This window comes from Pipistrellus hanaki (genome assembly GCF_964339955.1).
Source record: "Pipistrellus hanaki genome assembly, chromosome: 19".
Classification (NCBI taxonomy): Eukaryota; Metazoa; Chordata; class Mammalia; order Chiroptera; family Vespertilionidae; genus Pipistrellus; species Pipistrellus hanaki.
Window position 1 is genome coordinate 22,871,805 of NC_140521.1, and position 19,250 is coordinate 22,891,054.

Consider the following 19,250-nt stretch of genomic DNA (forward strand, 5'->3'; position numbering starts at 1 on the left):
CCAGCCCGGCCTGGCCCTGCCCACCCCAGCACTCTGCGGACCCCGTTCCCGGGCAGGGGTGGCTGACCCAGCTCAGGTCCTGGGTCCCCCCGAACGTGGCCCCTTCCTCTCGGAGCCTCCATTTCCACGTGCTGCCAGGCTCAGGGGCCTGGGCATTCCCTCTGCCCCCTCCTCTGCCAGGGCCTCACAGGCCAGGCACCCAGCGGAGCTCCATGGGCCGGGGGCTGCCGGGGTGCAGCCTCAGGAGGGGAGGCCCCCCTGCCCCGATGCCGGCTGCAGGCCGCTGGCCGAGGCAGGATGGACGTGAGGAGGAGCCCTTGCTGTCGGTCCGAACCCCCTTTCTGCAGACCTGCTGTGTGGCCGCAGGCAGGTCACTTCCCCTCTCCGAGCTTGCGTCTTCCTCTAGGGGTGGTGGGGCCCAGTGGGACTCGTGCCTGTGAAATGCCCAGCACAGGAAGTGCTGAAACAGGCTGAGCCCTCGGGTGGGGGGTCGCCAGGCACCAGGGCGTGGGGCGGGTGTGCTGGGCTGCCCGGGGAGGTGCCATGGCCCAGCCACGCTGGCCAGTCCCAGCCACACGTGTCCCCGTGGAAGCTGGGACCACGTAGGACACAGAGGAGAGCCGGGAAGGGACTTCGTGACAGGGGACCCCGCCCAGACCCCTCCGTAGGTTCCGGGAGGAGCCTCGGTCCCGGGGGGCTGTCTCGGCTGCTCTGCGGAGGGACCGGGGCCTGACCACGTGGCTGACTCGGACAAGGCAATCGACCGACCGCGTCCACCTGGGGCCGGGGCCTGGGGGCAGGGGCAGCACGGCGGTGGGGGGCAGGGGCAGGGGCCTGGCCTGCGGGAGGCCCGCTCCACTCCCAGGGGGAGGAGAAAGCGCAGAACAATCCACAGCAGACGCCACCTTTTCCTTTTCTCCTTCCTCTTCGTTTTTAAAACAATACAGTGCAGACGGCACTTCTCACAGTAGAATATAATGGTCAATTTCCGTATAAAAAACATTCTCAGAGATTTGTAAATGCACTTAGTGCTCGACAGGCCTTGGAGAGATACAGTACCGCTTCCGGGGCCAGGGGCCGGCGGGGGCGGGGGGCGGGCCCGGGGCCCTGCCGCCTCCCTCGCCCGGATGGTGTGGGGGCTCTGGGGGCCCCGGCAGGAAGGGAGCTGCCCAGGGTCTCCCAGTGAAAACCAGCAGCTCCCGCCCGGCTCCGGGAGAGGCCCCCGAGGACGGTGGGCAGTCCCTTGTGCGAATGGGGAGGGCACCCGCCTCAGGCTCCGGGAGGTCCCCTCACAGACACACATCTGGGGGCGATGTGTCTCCCAGACGAGGTGCCCTGTGCGGTGCGGCCCACGCTGTGCCAGCAGCCCCAGGGGGCGCCGGAGAGCAGGGAGGGGGCGGGAGCCCGGGGTGGGGAAGGGGGTGGGGTGGGGTTTCTCTGTGTTGGGAAGGAGGGGGGGAGGGGAGGAGAGCCTAAGGAGGGGGAGGGGGGCCGGTGGTCCCTGGAGCCCCCATGAGTGGCATTCACCTGGGTTGGCTGGTGGGGGGCCCTGCGGGACCGCTGACTCCTCTGCCGCTTCCCCAGGTGCCCGGGGCGTGTGGGGGGGCTGTCTGACCCCTGGGGGCTACGGGGCCCCCTGACCTAAGCCCACATGTCTTCCTGCTCCCGCCCCGGCCCGAGCTCCTCTCCGAAGAGCCAGAGGAACACGGCGGAAGGTGGGGCTCTCCCGCCCTCTGCCAGGCCCTCCCCGTGCTGGGGGGCCGCTGATGCGGGGGGCGGGGCCTCGGTGAGCCAGGTCACCTGCCAGACCTCCGCGGACCCGGAGCGGCCAGCCCGGCTTCCCGGCGGCACCCGGGGCCCCTGCGCTTCGGCCGCTGTCCTCGCCCGCCTCCCACCACGCCCTGTCCGTCCGTCCGTCCGCGCCGCCGGGCGGGCCTTATCTGTAGACGGGCAGGCGGATGTGGGCGTGCTGGTGGTCGAGCAGCCGGGGCACCGCCACGGTCTCGTAGCCCTTGCCCAGCATCTGCTCCTTGATGCAGGGCGGCCGCAGGTCGTTGATGAGATACTCCAGCGACTGCAGGCTGCTGCTCAGGGCGGCCGAGCCGCAGGCGCCCCTGCTGGGCAGGCCCGGGAGGGCCTCGGCAGGCGGCGCCCCCAGCTCCCGGGCGCCCCCAGGGCCCAGCTCGGCCGCGGCCCCCGCCGGGTTGTAGCCGTCGCTGGTGGGCGTCACCAGCATGCTGTTCCAGGGCGCCGCGAAGTACTGGCCCACCGCGAGGCCGGGCAGCCCCACGCCGCAGGGGAGCGGGGACCCGCCCGGCCGCTCGTACGCCCGCCCCCCACACGCCTCCGGGGACTTGCCGGCCGCGCTGCCGCTGAAGGCCCGCAGGGGCTGGGGCGGCGGCGGGGGCGGCTTCTGCGGCCACAGCAGGTAGTCCAGGCTGCCGTCCACGTACCCCGCCGGCTTGGCGGCTCCGGCCAAGGTCAAGGCCGCGCTCCCCGGGCCCAGCTCGGCGCCTCTGCGGCAGTCGGGCAGGCCGGCGGCCGAGTAGGCCAGGCTGGGGAAGCTGGGCACCAGGCCGTGCTTGGCCGGGCTGGGCTGGGGCACGGCCACGGCCTGGCAGGCGGCGGGGGCCGCGCCCGGGGCCTGGCACTGCTGGTTGAGCTGGTAGAGGATGCTGTGGATGGAGGGCAGGTTGGAGGGCGGCAGGGCCAGGCCGCGGCCGGGCAGAGGGATGGCGGCGGCGGCCGTGGCGGCGGGCGCCTCGGGGGGCTTGGGGTAGGCCAGGGGCCCCAGAGTGCTGGGCGCCGGGTAGGGCGCCACGCCCACCTGCACGGCGGCCGGCGACAGCTTGGTCCGCTTGCCCTCGGCGCTCTTGAGCACGCCCTTGACGGGCGCGGCGGGCGCGGCGGCGGAGGAGACGGCGGCCTTGACCACGGCCAGCAGGCCCTGGTAGCCGGCGGGCGGCGGGTAGGGGCCGTAGCGCTGGCCGCACGTGTCGTAGCCGTTGACGGTGCGGCCCAGGTGCTTGTGCTGCGGCACGCGGATGGTGGTGGGGAAGATCTTGATGGACAGCGGGCTGTTGGCCACCTTCTCGGCGTAGGCGTCCAGCTCGGCCGGGCTCGGGTAGCGGGAGGAATGCATGGAGCTGGCCGCCGTCTCGCCTGGGGGACCGGAGGAGAGGGGAAAACAGTGAGCACTGAGCAGTGACATGGGAGGCCTGGAGCCGCCCCCACGCCCAGCGGCCCTCCTTCCCCTGTGCTGGTAAGCTCCATGGAGTGTAAGGGGAGGAGTCAGACTCCTCCTGTGACCATGCCTGGGGCCAGGGGTAGGGCGTGGCCAGTGTCCTGAAGGCCTGGCCCCTCTCAGTCGCCAACCCGCCTGGTGGGCGGGCCTCCTGTCTGCTCACTGAGGACCAGCACCTGGTGCTCCCGGTGAGGTGGTGCGGGCGGCACTGGCATTGTGCCCGCAGGTCGGGGCTGACTCGGTGGCCCTCGGGCCGGCCTGTGTGGTCAGCGAGTTCTGTAGGGATCGTGCCCGTGACAGAGCCGCTGGGACACGGGGAGGCAAATGCTCAGCTTTAGGAGAAAAGGCCCCCAGCTTGCCCAGGAGACAGCCAGGCGCATGCCGCCGGCAGAGCCCAGGAGTGCCCGGCCCCACGCCCACGCGCTCGGTGCTGACTGTTACGGAGCCTGTGGGTGCGCACGCCTGCTCCCCCTTTCCTCACCCGGCAAACGGGGGTTCGGGGCATTGGTCTGTGAGCGGGCCTGGCGGGAGGGGGCCGCTGCGGGCGTGCACCTGGCGCCCGGGTCCTGTCCAGTCAGCAGGCGTGAGGGACAGCGCCCTGGCTGCCCAGCCCCATCCTGTGAAGCCGCCGCCGTGTCTGTGAACTGCGCTGTGTGTGCCGCGGGCACAACCGGCCCGCCACCGGGAGGCAGGTCGCAGTGGGCCGACCTTCTCCCACCCAGAGCCTCTCCCGTCCCAAGACACTCCTCAGTGCTGCCAGGGCCCTGCCTGAGGCAGGGGCCTGCCCCAGGGGGACGGAAAGACCCTGTCCGGGCTTCGGAGCTGGCTGGCCTGGCTGTAGGGCTGTGTGGCCTGTGCAAGTCGCTTGCAAAGCTGAGCCTCAGTTTTCCCACCTGTGGAATGGAGTAAAGATCGTGCCAGGTCTGCAGGGTGACCTGGGTTGTAGCAAGAGGCCCAGCAGCTGGGGAGGTGCACAGGAGGTGCTGGGAGATGGGGACTTGTCCGGGCCCTTGGGGGACGGGGGAGACCCTACAAGGTTTCAGAGGCAAACTGCCTTCCTGTCCTGTGCGCGCCCCCAGGACCTCCAGGGGGACTCAGGAGGGGCCTTCACCACCCGGCACCTCAGTTTCCACATCTGTAAAATGGGGGTGCTGCTGACACTGCCGCCCAGAGGCTGTGAGGTTTGACAAGTCGCTGGCAGTGGAGTTAGCAGAAGCGGGTGCTCTCCGTCCGCGTCTGCGTCATTCCCTCCCGGGCCTGCGCCAGGCCTTCCGGGAGAGGGAGGGGCGGGCCTGGCGCAGGCGGGCCTGGCGCTGTGGCTGCCCTCCCAAAGCCTCACCACGGCCCCTCCGGGCCCACAGCCAATGTGGGCAAACGCATGCTCTGGTGGGAAGCCGGCAGTGGGGGTGCTGGGGAGCCAACCCAGCTGGGCTCCAGAACTGCCTTAAAAAAAAAAAAAAAAAAAAAAATATATATATATATATATATATATATATATATATAAAATATGTGTTTTTTTTTACAGAGAGGAAGGGAGCTAGAAACATCGATGAGAGAAAAACATTGATCAGCTGCCTCCTGCACACCCCCCACTGGGGATGTGCCCACAACCAAGGTACATGCCTTGACCGGAATAGAACCCAGGACCCTTTAGTCCGCAGACCGACGCTCTATCCACTGAGCTAAACCGGTTAGGGCCAGAGATGACTTTTGGAAGAAAGGGCACCCAGTTCAGGCCGTGGTGAAAGGGGTTCGAGGGAGGGAGGTGCCGGTGGGAACTGTCAGTAATTCGGAGGCAGCAGCCAGAGCCGCGTGCAGAGGCCCAGAGCCGTGTGCAGAGGCCGTGCTCGGGCTGAACCGCACGGAGAGGGCCTTCTCGCCGAGGGCAGCGGCTCTCACAGCGTCCTGCCCAGGGCTCGCTGCTGAGGTCCAGAGCTGCACTCCATGTCACACCTCGAGGGGGTGCTGCTGGTATCTGGTGGGAGAGGGGCTGCTGAACATCCGCGATGCACAGCACAGCCCCCACAGAGACTGTCAGGGCCCGAGGGCCAGCAGTGCGGGGAGAGGCTGGCCCGGCCCCGGCAGCCAGGGAGGGTCAGCAGGGAGTGCAGGGCGGGCAGCACGTTAGAAAGACCATCCAGTCTGCCAGCTCCCCCCCCCCCCCTTCCCGGTGCAAGGATGGGGCCTGCTGGGCGGGGCAGCAGGGAGGGGAGGGGAGGGGAGGGGAGGGGAGAAGCCGGCAGCAGGGAGAGAGCGGGCAGCAGGGAGAGGAGAGGCGGGCAGCAGGGAGGGGAGGGAAGGAGAGGGGAGGGGAGAGGCGGGCAGCAGGGAGGGGAGGGGATGGGAGAGGAGGGGAGAAGCGGGCAGCAGGGAGGGGAGAGGCGGGCAGCAGGGAGGGGAGGGGATGGGAGAGGAGGGGAGAGGCGGGCAGCAGGGAGGGGAGAGGAGGGCCAGGCAGTAGGAAGGGGAGAGGTGGGCGGGGCCAGAGGAGGCTGGAGCAGTGTGCTTGTACCTCGGGCCTGACCCGGCCAGACAGGCGGAGTGGCCAGGGGCCCCGTCCGGACCCCAGGGGCAGCCCCACCTAAGTGCCTAAAGTCAGCTCGGTGTGGAGAATGGAAATGTCACTTGGCCGGCGGGGATCTACTCTGGGGTTGGACTTAAACTACATTATACAAGCAATTTCATGGGCACTTAGCACCGCTCGGAGGGGCCCGCGGAAAGGGGCCAGCTCCTCGCTTTCCAGCCATAAATCAGCAGTTGCTATAATGAGCACAAAAATGTCACTTTTATGCAATTTTACAGATGAACAAAACTGGTGAAATTAACTGTGGTAACCTACTATAGTCAGCAAAAGCAGCTGCCGGGGAAAAATTATATCTGTATGTATTTTTGTGCCTCTTAAACTCTCTGCCCAAGCAAGTTTCTGCCATTGTGGTGTGAAAACTCATTTGTCCTCACCATTATACTTCCATTCGGAGTTTATCTTGAGTATCCAATGAGCCACCAACTGTGAAAATGATTAAATCTACAAAATCTATCTAATGGATGGAATAAATTAGGTGTTTAAACCTTAAGCGGAAGGGGCGGGGAAGCAGTGCCGTTCCAGCTCCGCTCATTGGAAGGAGGGCCCCGTAGGCTCCTCGGGGGGCTGGTCCCGCTGGCTCTTCCTGGACCGAAGGTGGGGGCTCAGCGGAGGCTGCCCTTGGGGGAGCGGGAGGCACAGGCTGGGCCCCGCTCTTCTGGGCCCCTCTTGTCTGGAGCACTGACAGCTCTAAGGTGGGAGGGCCCCATTCCACAGAGGAGCAAGCAGACAAGCTGTGGCACTGGGAAGGCGGTCTCCAAGATCCCCATGTCCTTTATGGTCCCGTCCTACTCCGAATGCGCCGACCTCTACACCCCCAAGGGAAGGAGTGTGGGCCTGGGGCGGGGCTTAAAGCACTCGGCCTCCTCTGGCCCATTCTCTCTCGGGTCACTCCCTCTGGGGGACGCAGCTGCCGCCGGAGGCCAGGAGGCCGCGGGAGCAGCCCATGGGGAGGCCTCCTGCACCGCCTGGCAGCCTCCCTGGGAGTGGCCCTCCAGCCCCTGTCACGCTTTCGGATGAGCGCAGCTCCGGCCGGCCTCTGACGAGTGAGAGGAGAAGCAGAGCTCCCAGCTAAGCCACTCCGGGGCTCCCGGCGCACAGAAGCCGTGGGAGCCCTGCCCCGTCGTTCATTGCTGCCCAGCAATAGTAACGAACACGCCCTCGCCTCACGGAGGAGGGGATGGAAGCTCAGACCCGGGACCGCACCGCTGGCAGGGGCAGAGCCGGGGTTTGGACCTGGTCTGCTTCCCGAGTCCTCTCCTCCCACGTCTGCCGCCTCTCCCTCGGCACCAAGGCGGCCCCCGCGGGAGCAGAAGACTCCAGAAGCTCTCCCTCTCCTTCCACAGCACATCTGGGGTGGCTGTCAATCCTCCCCTGAGGGCCTTTCCCATTGGTTGTCAGAGGGAAGAGGCGGAGAGACACATCGACTGGTTGCCTCCCACATGTGCCCTGACCAGGAGGAGCCTGTGACCGAGGTCCATGCCCTTGACCGGAATTGAACTCACAACCCTTTGGTGTGCAGACCGACGTCCTGTCCACTGAGCCAAAGAGGAGGACGACCTTAACCAGCCTTGAGACTCAGAGAGACAGGTGCCCCCTCAGAGGCCAGGCGGGCAGCAGGCTGTTGGCCTGGCTCCTGCTCTGACCTGGCGATGCCAGCTGGCGCCTGAGCCCGTCCTGCCTGGCAACGCTCCTCGGGGTCCTGGGAGGGAGGCTGCAGGTGGCCCACAGGTCACGGGGTCCCCGCCTCACACCTGGCCGCCGCGTGGCCCTGCTGCACAGGTGCTCCTGGGCCCTGGCGGCTCACAAGCCTTTCCCTCCAGAGCGCAGGCCGCGGCTGGTCCCCGGAGGCGGGCCCGGCCACCTGTGCTCGGGGTCTCGGTGCAGCCCGTTTTGGCAAATGCAGCGGCACAGGAAGAGGCCTCAGTGCCGGTGCAGCAGAGCCAGCTGTGCGCGGCGGCTCCAAGCCGTGGTGAGAGGGGCCAGCGCTCGTGGGGTGACGGCAGGCAGGGCCCCATGGCGAGGGGACCCCCCAGTTCCACGGCCTGGGCTTCGTCCCGCAGGCCCTGAATCTGAGTGCGTGGGCTGCCCCCTCCCCCTCGCCCCCGGCCTCGACGTGGGCTCCCTGGGCTGCTCTCTCACTGCCGTGTCCCCGCCACCATGCGACAGCGCGCAGGGAGCCGTGGAATGGCCAGAGGCTGTGGCACCGGGAGAGTTAGCGCGGGAGGTCCCCCGGAGGCGGCCAGGGAGCTGCCTTCCAAAGCCTCCCTCCCCACACCCGCCGGGTTCCTGGCCTCCTGGCAGCGCTGTCCTGGGCCAGGCAGGCCTCTGTGCCCGGCCTCTCTGCCACCTTCCCAGGAGCTGGTCTGAGTGAACTCAGAGCTGCTCAGGGTGCATTCACGCCCAGCCACCTGCTCAGCCCTCCCTCTGCACGCTCTGTGCCTGCTCCTCTCCTGCCCACAGCTCCTCCCTGTGCCTCCTCCTCCTGCCCAGAACTCCCTCCCTGTGCCCCCTCCTCCTGCCCACAGCTCCCTCCCTGTGCCCCCTCCTCTCCTGCCCACAGCTCCTCCCTGTGCCCCCTCCTCCCGCCCACAGCTCCCTCTGCGTGCCCTCCTGCAGCCTCTGTGGCATCCTTGAAGGTGGGCCCTGGGTGTCAGGAGGAGGTTGGACATTCAAGGAACAGGGTATCAAGCAGGGGCTGAGAATGCAAGTTCCCACGATGTTGCTGCCCCCTGGAGGACAGATTGGGCATGGACTGAGGGGGCAGGAGGGCGTGCCCTGCCGCCCAGAGCTGACTTGTGAGACGGTGTGCAGACGGAGAGCATGGACGGCGCGGAGTCCCATGGACGCCCTGCTCCAAGGCCTCCCAGAGGGTCACTGGACTCCGCGGGCAGAAACCCAGGCGCCCGCCCTGTGTCCGGGGCACCCTGCCGCTCCACCCGCCGCGGCCCCACCTGAGCTCGGTGGGAAACGTGAAAGGCTGGCGGGAGCGGCCGGTCACCACTCGTTAAGTTACTGTCAGGGCCTTCCTTCCACAGGGTGGTCAGCGGGCAGGTCACTGACGATGGAGGAAGCCAGTAAGAAGCAGCCCTTTGGTGAGCGGTGATGCTGCCGCAGGCAGACAGGAGCGGGCCTGGCTCCGGCCTCCGGGAGGCTGAGGGGCGGAGGGTGGAGGGGCGCTCTGCTGTGGAGCCAGAGGGGAGCAGCCGGGACGCGGCTGCAGCTGGCTGTGCCCAGCATGACCCGGAGCCGTGGGTGACCGGCCGCGGGTAAGGGGACCCGGCCTCCCAGCTGTAAGGGAAGGGGTGGAGACTGCACCGTGAGCCCCGTGGTACCTGCTCATGGGGCAGGTGGAGGTGGTGGGTGAGGCAGGGCCCGACGCCAGCCCAGAATTCCTGGTCCCCACACCGTTCTCTGTGGGAACCCAGCATCTGCCATGGGTGCACCTCATCCCTCAGTTACTGTGCTGCTGAACGCGGGTCCCCCCCGACCCGCTGGGCACTGTCCTGGTCCCCCCCGACCCGCTGGGCAGGGCACCCCCTTGGTTCCCCACGACCCGCTGGACACTTCCTGGTCCCCCCCGACCCGCTGGGCACCCCCTGGTCCCCCCCGACCCGCTGGGCACCCCCTGGTCCCCCCCGACCCGCTGGGCACCCCCTGGTAACCCCCGACCCACTGGGCACCCCCTGGTCCCCCCCGACCTTCTGGGCACCCCCTGGTCCCCCTCGACCCGCTGGGCACCCCCTGGTCCCCCCTGACCCGCTGGGCACCCCCTGGTCCCCCCCGACCGACTGGGCACCCCCTGGTCCCCCCCGACCGACTGGGCACCCCCTGGTCCCCCCCGACCCGCTGGGCACCCCCTGGTCCCCCCCGACCCGCTGGGCACCCCCTGGTCCCCCCCGACCCGCTGGGCACCCCCTGGTCCCCCCTGACCCGCTGGGCACCCCCTGGTCCCCCCCGACCCGCTGGGCACCCCGTGGTCCCCCCTGCCACTAGCCTGGGGCAGCCCGAGGGTCTTGGGTATCAGAGCCAGATGTGGACCCAGGTACCAGCGGGGCCTCAGGGAAGGGACCCAGCTCCTGGCCTCGGTTTCCCCTCAGGGGCAGAGTGGTGAGAGCGGGGAGGACGCCTGTCGGAAGGGAAGGCTGGGTATGTGACGGTGCAGGAAGACAGGTTAGCGCGTACGTGGGTCTTATCTTGGCGATCTTGCTGAATTCATATTCTCTTGGGGGTTTCCATGCAGCTAGTTTTACTTCTTGCTGATCCGTGTGACTTGGAATTTGTGTTCCCTGCCTTACTGAGCGGCCAGGACCCTGCAGGGTGGGTGGAGGCAGTGACGGGGTCTCTGTCACCCCCCGCGGGCGGCCTGAGGCGGGCTGTGGCTGGACGCCGCAGCGACGAGGGAGCCGCCTGCCTGGTTTGCTAAACGCCCATCTGTATGTTCGTGGGGAGGGGCTGAGGCCACGGGCCCTGCCCTGCGTCTCCGCCCTCTGTCCCCTCCCCTGTCCTCCCCCGGTGTCCCCCCCGGCAGGGCCCGGCCTGCCCTCACCCTGGCTTCATAATTGCATCTGCTGCCTGACCAGAGGTTTGTTTTTAATGCTATTGGGGTTTTAAATAGCTTTGTTTCTTCCGTATTTTATTAGTGCGAGTGGACGCCGCTGCACCTGCAGGACGCTCACGGGCAGCGGCTGCGGCCTGTCAGGGCCGGGCACGGGGTCCGGCCGCTGTGGGGCGGCGAGGCGGGCAGTGGGAGAGCGCGCTCCGGAGCTGCTCGGGGAGAGGGGCCGGGAGGCTCTAGTCCCCCTGTGGGTTCGGGTGTGGGAAGGGGTCTCCCCCACCTGGGGTGGGGGCCGGGGGCAGAGTGTTTGAGTCCACACCAGGCCCGAGATGGCCAGTTACCCACTTGCCTGAGACCGTGCCCAGGGCACAGGCTCTGAGATCACAGTGGTCCGGGGGTCACATTCTGGCTGTGCCCTGTATGGGGAACAGCCAGAATGTGACCCCCGGACCACTGTGATCTCAGAGCCTGTGCCCTGCGGGCTGGGGGGGGGGCAGAGCGGGCACCCTGCCCTCACCCACAGGGCGCAGCCGGTGGTGCAGAGGCGGCATGGCTCACACGAGGTGTGGCAGAGGGTCCTGGCGGTGGCCTCAGCCCCCCCTGCTTGGATGGCAAGTCCCCGAGTATCACCCGCCCCCACATGCCTCTCTGAAGCTCTGCACAGCCTGTACTTCTAGCAGCTCAGGACAGGACTCGGAGTTTACGAATCAATACCGTGATGAGAAGGTACAGTATTTGTTAGTGGGTCCTGAGCAGCCGTCCGGGGTAGAACCCTGGGACGCCGGCAGCTGGGAGTAAAGACCTGCCAGGACTGACTTGGCTCAGTGGATAGAGCGTCGGCCTGCGGATCGAAAGGTCCCAGGTTCGATTCCGGTCAAGGGCATGTTCCTTGGTTGCGGGCACTTCTCCAGTAGGGGGTGTGCAAGAGGCAGCTGATTAAGGTTTCTCTCTCATCGATGTTTCTAGCTCTCTATCCCTCTCCTTTCCTCTCTGTAAAAAAATCAATAAAATAATAAAAAAAGATCCGCACCATTAGAAAGAAAGACCTGAGGCCTGAGATGGAGTGGTGGTGGTGGGAGGACACCTTCCCTCCTCCGACATCATTTCTCCTTTCTGCCTTCCCAGATCACTTCCTCCCACCACCCGGGACTGGCCCTGGGCCCCCCTCCTGGCCACAGAGCCGCCCGGCCCCGCCCTCCTCTGCCTGCCTGCCTGCCTCGGACCCTCGGGGGGCTGCGGCCATTTCCGGTTTGCTCGTCACGTTCGGGGCGCTGGGGTGGCCGTTCCTGTGCAGCCTGAGCAGCTAGGCTGCTCTGGCCCCCATTTCACAGAACGCGGAGGAGGTGGGCCTCCGTCCCTGGGCTTCTGACATTGTCACCCAGGCGGTCAGAGCTGGACGGCCTCTTAGTCCATCTGGTCTGACCCCTGGCCTTCAGCAGGAGGAACCCAGGCCCAACACGCTGGCCCACCTGGCCCAGTCCCGAGACCTGGGCCTGACTGCCAGGAGGAAGGGCAGGAACCTCCCGCCCGCTGTGCGGCTGGCCTGGCGCAGGGCACCTGGTTCAGTGCTGCCCTCCCTCCCTGCCGCCCTCCGGTGTGCTCCGTAGACTGAGTCAGTGCCTGGCCGACAAGTGCAGAGACGGCAGGGGAAGCGGGCCCCCCGCTGGCCCCCTGTTAGGCCGCCAGGTCAGCATGCCCGTCCCTGCCTCCAGCAGAGGGCAAGGCCCTGACAGCGGGGCAGTGGCATCAAGGGTCAAAGTGCACAGGTCCTGTGAGCTCGCAGGTCCGTTCTGGGGTGATTTTTGCACAGACACACACACACAGACACACACACACACACACGTGTTCATTACAACACGGTCCGCACAGCAAGGGACAAACAGCCTTGGTGTCCACTGACCGACAGGGGGCGGTGCAGCTGTTCCTGCTCTGCCTGTGCTGGGTGAGGAGGGTGAAGAGGGTGAGGCACCTTCTGAGGAGGGTCAGGCAGGGAGCAATCCGAAGATCGGGGAGTTTTGGGGAGGAAACTGGCAGGAGCTGGAAGCACAGGGTGAGGATGTTTATGTAAAAAATATTTATTGCCGGGCCAGGGCTGCAGGCGCCTGAGAAGCTGCGGACACTGCTGTGCTGGGGAGGAGCTGTGTTTACTGTGAGTGCTGTGCTGGGGACCGGGTGCATGGACAGCGCTCTGGGCTGTGAAGGACTTAACTTCATAACCGGCCATGGCTGCGCCCCCTGGAGGCCACAGGAGCGAACTGTGTGAGGTTGTTAATCCTCAACCCCTGGAACCTCTGCCCTTTGTGAACAGCGGGAGGCGTGGGGGCATGCATGTGTGCGTGCGTGGAAAACACATTTCCTGGAGCTGAAGGCCCCCAGGTTACCTGCCATTGTTCTGTTTGGTGAGGCAGCTAGTTCTCTACACCCCTATTCCTGACAGCACGCCGCCAGAGGGACCCCTCTCTTCCTGAGGGAGAACACCAATTCCGACACTGACCAGGAGACAGCTACCCCCTGAGCAAACCAACAACAGCAGAGGAGGAAGCCCGGTGGAGGTCCCAGGGAGGAAGCGGGGGAAGTGCCGAGGCCGGAGATTTCAGAGCCAGCACCGCACTTCCCAAACGTGAGGGGTGCCCTGGCGTCCAGAACCTGCACCCCGTCTTTGCAGCAGTAAAACTAGGGGTGCGTCCGCTGGCAGAGCTGCCCACGGGGTTCCAGAGAGCAAAGGAGAACGCTGAGACCACAGTCACCGCACAGGCGGGACCTGCTTGTCTGAGGCCGCTGGGGGGCGCTGGGCTGGGGGCGCTGGGCTGAGGTGGCGCTGGGCTGGGGGACCCCGGGCTGGGGGGCGCTGGGCTGGGGGGACCCCGGGCTGGGGGGACCCCGGGCTGGGGGGCGCTGGGCTGGGGGGACCCGGGGCTGGGGGGACCCCGGGCTGGGGGGCGCTGGGCTGGGGGGACCCCTCCTCCGGAGACAGCTCATCGGAGGGCAGCACAGGGCCTGGTGAGAACACACAGAAGAGCGAGGAGAGGCGGCGGGTCAGTGAGGCAGTGGCGGGCACAGCACTTCCCGTCGGGAGAGAGCGATTAGGCGGAATGTTCACTGTGGAGGGAAATGCAGGAACAGCCGCGTCTGAGAAGCAGAGCCACAGAGCGGTCCGCAGGAGCAGAAGGAAGCCTCAATGCTGAAGCAAAAGGCACGGCAGGAAGGAAAGGCAGCGAACGGAATGAGGACTTAGAAAGGCTCCCTCAGAGGAGGTGCGGAGGGAGACGGGCAGAGACAGCCGGCTGCTGGCCTGGCCCCGAGGGGGAGGGAGGATCTGCCTGTCAGAGGGCGCGGCCTGTGCCCGGAACCAGATGTGCATCCGTCCCGGGGCCGGGCCGGGGAAGGACGGTGTGAGAGAGGCAGCGGTCACAGTGAGGCTGAAGGAGGAAAGTCAGGCTCAGCTGCTCCAGGGCAGCGTTCAGCGCAGGCCGCAGAGACCCTCCCCGGAGCAGGAAGGCGGCAGACGGGCCGCCCCGCAGGCCGGGGCTCCGGGAGTGCCGTGCGCGAGGCCCGAGGCCGTGGGCTCAAGGGCCGGCTTTGGGGAAGGGAGACTGAGGCAGAGGGGCCGGTCGTGAGCCCGGACCTGCTTCCCCCGAGGCAGGCTGAGCGGCTGTGGTGCTGTGGCAGATGCTAACGTCACAAGCTCAGGAACGAGGAATGGCGCCCCTTGTGACAGAAGGGACAGGCGTGTAAGCACACAGGGGCCGCTTGGTCAACGGCTGGGTCAGAGGCCATCACTTAACGTGCCGTCAGGTAATGGAGGGTGAAAGATAGAAGGGAGAAGAAAACACAGTTGACCCTTGAACAACACAGTCAAAAATCCTCATAAAACTGTTGACTCCCCCAAAACCTAACTATCAATAGCCGGCTGCTGGCCAGAAGCCTTACCGATAATATAAATAGTTGATTGATATGTATTTTGTATGTTATATACATTCCATATTGTATTCTCACAACAAAGCAAGCTAGAGAAAGAACATGTTACTAAGGAAATCATAAGGATGAGAAAATACATTTACGGGACTGTACATATTTATTTATTTAATTTTATTTTTAAAAAAATATATTTTATTGATTTTTCACAGAGAGGAAGAGAGATGGATAGAGAGTTAGAAACATCGATGAGAGGGAATCATCGATCAGCTGCCTCTTGCACACCCCCTACTGGGGATGTGCCCGCAACCAAGGTACATGCCCTTGACTGGAATCGAACCTGGGACCCTTCAGTCCGCAGACCGACGCTCTATCCACTGAGACAAACCGGTTTTGGCCTGTACGTATTTATTTTTTTAAAAAAATCCACATGTAAGTGGATCAATGTACTTCAAACCTGTGTTGTTCAAGCATCGACTGCACATTAATTTCAACATTTTATTCACCTTAGGGAAAGTAATAGATACTGTTCCAGAGAAATGGAAAGTCAGGGTGTCATTTGAAGTTACACCGCCAGGACAGAAACAGCCTTCCCCGTGACTCTGGGGGCCCAGGATAGAGCCGGGCACACAGGTCACCCAGGGAGAGACTTCTGAGAGGAATGACAGCACAGCACAAAACGAACTACGACGAGGTATCTGTCAGACCAAAATACATGTAAATGGGCTAAGCTCCCAAAAAATGTTAAAGGCGTTCAGATGGAATCCCACACAAAGCGTAATCCAACTCTGTAGTGTATGAGTCACAGCTAAGCGAAGTAATTCAGAAAGGCTGAAATAAAAGGACCGGCCACGGTTTCAAGAAAAACGTGAATGAAAAGAGCAGAGGCTGCTCTCTGAACAGATGGAACTGGACCTGCCCCCAAGGCATTACACACAGTAAAGGAAGACGCAAGTCCCTGTGAAGGTTTAAGGTATTAACAGCCACGTGCTAAATCACACCGGCTCGCCATTCATCAGGCCGAAGCTGTGGGCGCCACAAGGAGAAACAGACTGGAACACATTAGCGGTGGGCATCTAATTCATTTCTCTCTCCGTGACAGTAACTAAGGGCACCGAAGACCTTACTAACATAAGTAATGGGGTGGATATAATTGGTACACACCAGACTCTGAATCCTGAGAACAGACCACATCTTCTTTTCCCCATAAAGTGTAAAAACTCACAAAAAAAATGACCCTAGAGTATACTGCAAAGAAAACTTTGATCATCCTATATGATAATCCTATATAATAAAAGGGTAATATGCAAACTGACCCTAACGGTGGAACAACCAGGAATGACTGATTGTTATGATGCGCACTGACCACCAGGGGGCAGATGCTCAATGCAGGAGCTCCCCCTGGTGGTCCGTGTGCTCCCACAGGGGGAGCTCTGCTCAGCCACAAGCTGGGCTGACGGCTGTGAGCGCAGTGGTGGTGGCGGGACTCCATCCTGCCTCCTCGGCAGTGCTAGGGATGTCCGACAAGGAACAGGCCCAAGCGGAGCGGGCCTAAGCCAGCAGGTGGACATCTCCTGGGGTCTCCCGGGCTGCCGGAGGGATATCTGACTGCCAGCTTAGGCCCAATCCCCTGGGGAGCGGGCCGAAGTCGGCAGGTGGACTTCCCCCAAGGAGTCCCCGACTGCGAGGGCTCTAGTAATGCAATAAAACAGAAAAAACAAAACACAAAAGCACCTACTATCTGGGTGGAAAAATGGAACTCAACTGAGCCTCAGGTCAAAGAAGAAATCAAACCCAAATTATAAAATACCTGGAGCAAAGACTACACATTAGAACCAATAGACGGTAGCTAAAGCAGTGTGCAGAGCATCCAGAGCCTTAATTTTTCCTTGTTATCAGTATAAAGATTTAAGCTTCTAAATAAATTAAAAACAAGGAAAGTAGGAAGATTTTAATAAAGATGAATTGGAAACCAGAAAGGGGTGATTACTAATAAATCCTAAATATGGCTCTTTGGGACAAGGAGGCAAATAACCTCATTTGCTAACTAACCTAATCAGAAAAAAGAAAAGAAAGAAAAAGGGCACAAAATACACAACTTTAAGAGATAAGGGTGAGTTAATCGTTTTAAAGGAATTGTAAATTATTTTGTCCAGCTTCATGCAAATAAATTTGAAAACCTGGGTAAAACGAATACTTTCTAGAGGAATATAATTTATCAAACTCATTCAATAAGCAGAACAATTAAAACATAAATTATTACAGAAGAACCAGAGAACATTACCAAAGAGCTATCCACCCACCCAAAATAAATGCATGAGCCAAGACTGTGTAATGGGAGAGCAGCCGATCTGCTAAGGACAGAGCATCCATTTCTAGTTGGACTGCTACAAAGCTAGAGAAAGAGGGAAGCCTTCATTCTCTTTACGAACAAGTGTAACACTGACAGCAAAGCCCAACCCAAACTGCTCGAACTGAAGACCACTCTCACTGATGACACTGAGGGAAACTCCTAAGCAAGAGAGCTAGTCCAAGCTCTGAGTAGAATATTAAAAAGAAATATGCACCATAGGCAAGTGGTATTCAACTAGAATGCAAGGATGGCTTGATATGAAGAAATCTATATCGTTATACATATACATATTGATCACAGGAAATACCCATGTGATCATCTTCATAAATTTGGCAAACTTCAACTTCCATTCTTGACTTTTAGCATTCTTAATAAAACAAGAATAGATGGACACATATTGAACATGGTATCTGCCCCAATCCAGCATTGTGTGAGTGGAGAAATCTTAGAAGCTTCTCATTTAAAAAAAAAAAAAAAGTATTTTATTGATTTTTTACAGAGAGGAAGAGAGAGAAATAGAGAGTTAGAAACATCGATGAGAGGGAATCATCGATCAGCTGCCTCTTGCACACCCCCTACTGGGGATGTGCCTGCAACCAAAGTACATGCCCTTGATCGGAATCGAACGTGGGACCTTTCAGTCCGCAGGCCAACACTGAGCCAAACCAGTTTTGGCAGAAGCTTCTCATTTTTCTTTTTCAAATATTATTTCCTGGATTTGTGATTATGTCACATCTCATTTTTAAAAATATATTTCATTGATTTTTTTACAGAGAGAAAAAGAAAAGGATAGAGAGCTAGAAACATCGATGAGAGAGGAACACTGACCAGCTGCCTCCTGCACACCCCCTTCTGGGGATGTGCCCGCAACCAATGTACATGCCCTAGACCGGAATCGAAACTGGGACCTCTCAGTACGCAGGCCGACACTATCCACTGAGCCACACGGGTTTCGGCAGCTTCTCATTTTTTAATGAGAAATGGGACTAAGCAAGAACGTGTTTGACCATTTCTATTTTTCATTGTTCCAGGGTCAGTAGCCAACCCTACTATACAAGACAAAGAAATTAAAGAATAAAATTTCCGAAGTAGGAAGTAAAAGTATCATTTGCAAGTGATACAATAGTATCACTGGAAAAACTGAGACTAAATTACAAAGAGTCAACAGCTTTTATACAAACAACCTCTATTTTTGAAAGAAAAGACTCGACAAAAAAGATTACCTGTCCAGAAATAAACTAAAAGAATGTGTGGGATCTAAAGGAAGCAAATATTAAATCATATGCCTGAGGGGCGCCCAGGAGTGGGAACACACGGAAAGGGACAGGCCCTGCCCTGGAGGGAGAGACGCCGCCATCTCTGCCTGCACTGATTTCCACGTGCACCGCAGTCCCAGGAAGAACACAGACGGGACCGTTGTTCTCGCCTAGATAACCTGACTCCGTGGCTCAGACAGAAATAAACACAGGGAACAAACAGCCCGGAAGTCCCGGGGGGAGGGGGGGAGTAACGAGGAATGGCATCAGCAGGTGAGCGTGCCCTACACTCCGGCCACGCCACGGCTGCCCCTCACACGTTCCGCTCAGCGAAGGAAGCGGTCCCCAGCGGCCGCCACCGCAGATTCCCTCCGGTGAAGGCCCGGAGCGGGGGCTACAGAGAAGGGAGGGCGGAGGGGCAGGCAGTGGCTGCTCCTGGTCAAGACGGGGTTTCTTGTAGAAGTGACAAAACGCTCTAACATGGACTGAAACATCCTAAAACCCCTACTGTGTGCACTGCAGGTGGGGGGAGGGTGCGGTATGTGAATTACATCCCAGCAGAGACGGTAAAACATTGGAAATGGCTGATAACACTGCAGTAATTAAAGTAGTGCTGCCCCGACGCCGAGTCACTTTGGATCCGCATCTCGGACTTTCCGCCAGAGGAATGACGAAACAATCAGACGTCATACATTTAAAAAATCAAACCGTAAAAATACTAGAAGAAACCCAGGGGGAGCGGCTTTCAGGACAGAGACCCTCCAATGTCACACACAGAAGGACGTTCTAAGTCTGAGACAACATCCAAAGGCCGTGGGAATAGAGGAAAGGACGACAAATTTCACTCCGCGAGGAAAATTCCTCCTGGTAGAATCACAGGCAGATGACAGATCGGGGAAAACACCTGCGATTTGTAGGACAGACAGAGGCCCACAGCAACGACAACAGGACAACCTGACTGGGAAGACGGGCCACAGAAACACACAGAGGAGACAGGCAGCCACGTCACAAACGCACACGCCTCTGACCCAGCACCCCCACTTCCGGAAATGTGTCCTGTAGCCACACGCCGGGGCCCACACGCATTCTTCATCGCTGCACGCTTAGGGCCGCGGCCGGGCCCAGCTCTACTGAGGCGACGGGTCAGGAATGGGGGACCGTCCTTGAGCGGCAAAGGGATGAGGACGCTCTGACTGCTGACGTGCAGGCTGTGTCACCGGGTGGAAAAGCGAGGGCCAGGTCAGTGTGTGACGTATGCATGTGCACACGCGTGTGCTGGGACGTGCACAGCACAGCTCTCGGAGGCACACACGGGAAGCTGACAACAGTGGCTGCCTCCGGCA

At 61.4% G+C, this 19,250-nt stretch overlaps 1 protein-coding gene across 3 annotated transcripts in view; it reads right to left on the bottom strand.

Moving 5' to 3' along the window:
* Positions 1-906: 906 nt before the first annotated feature.
* The window catches only part of FAM222A (family with sequence similarity 222 member A), a 50,631-nt gene continuing 32,287 nt past the window's right edge, over positions 907-19,250 (bottom strand). For all 3 annotated transcript variants that reach the window (XM_084867613.1, XM_084867615.1, XM_084867614.1), the window contains one exon: positions 907-3,162. In XM_084867613.1, coding sequence (XP_084723739.1) covers positions 1,937-3,162 — 1,226 coding nt within the window. In that variant the 3' untranslated portion in view covers positions 907-1,936. The remainder of the gene's footprint in view (positions 3,163-19,250) is intronic.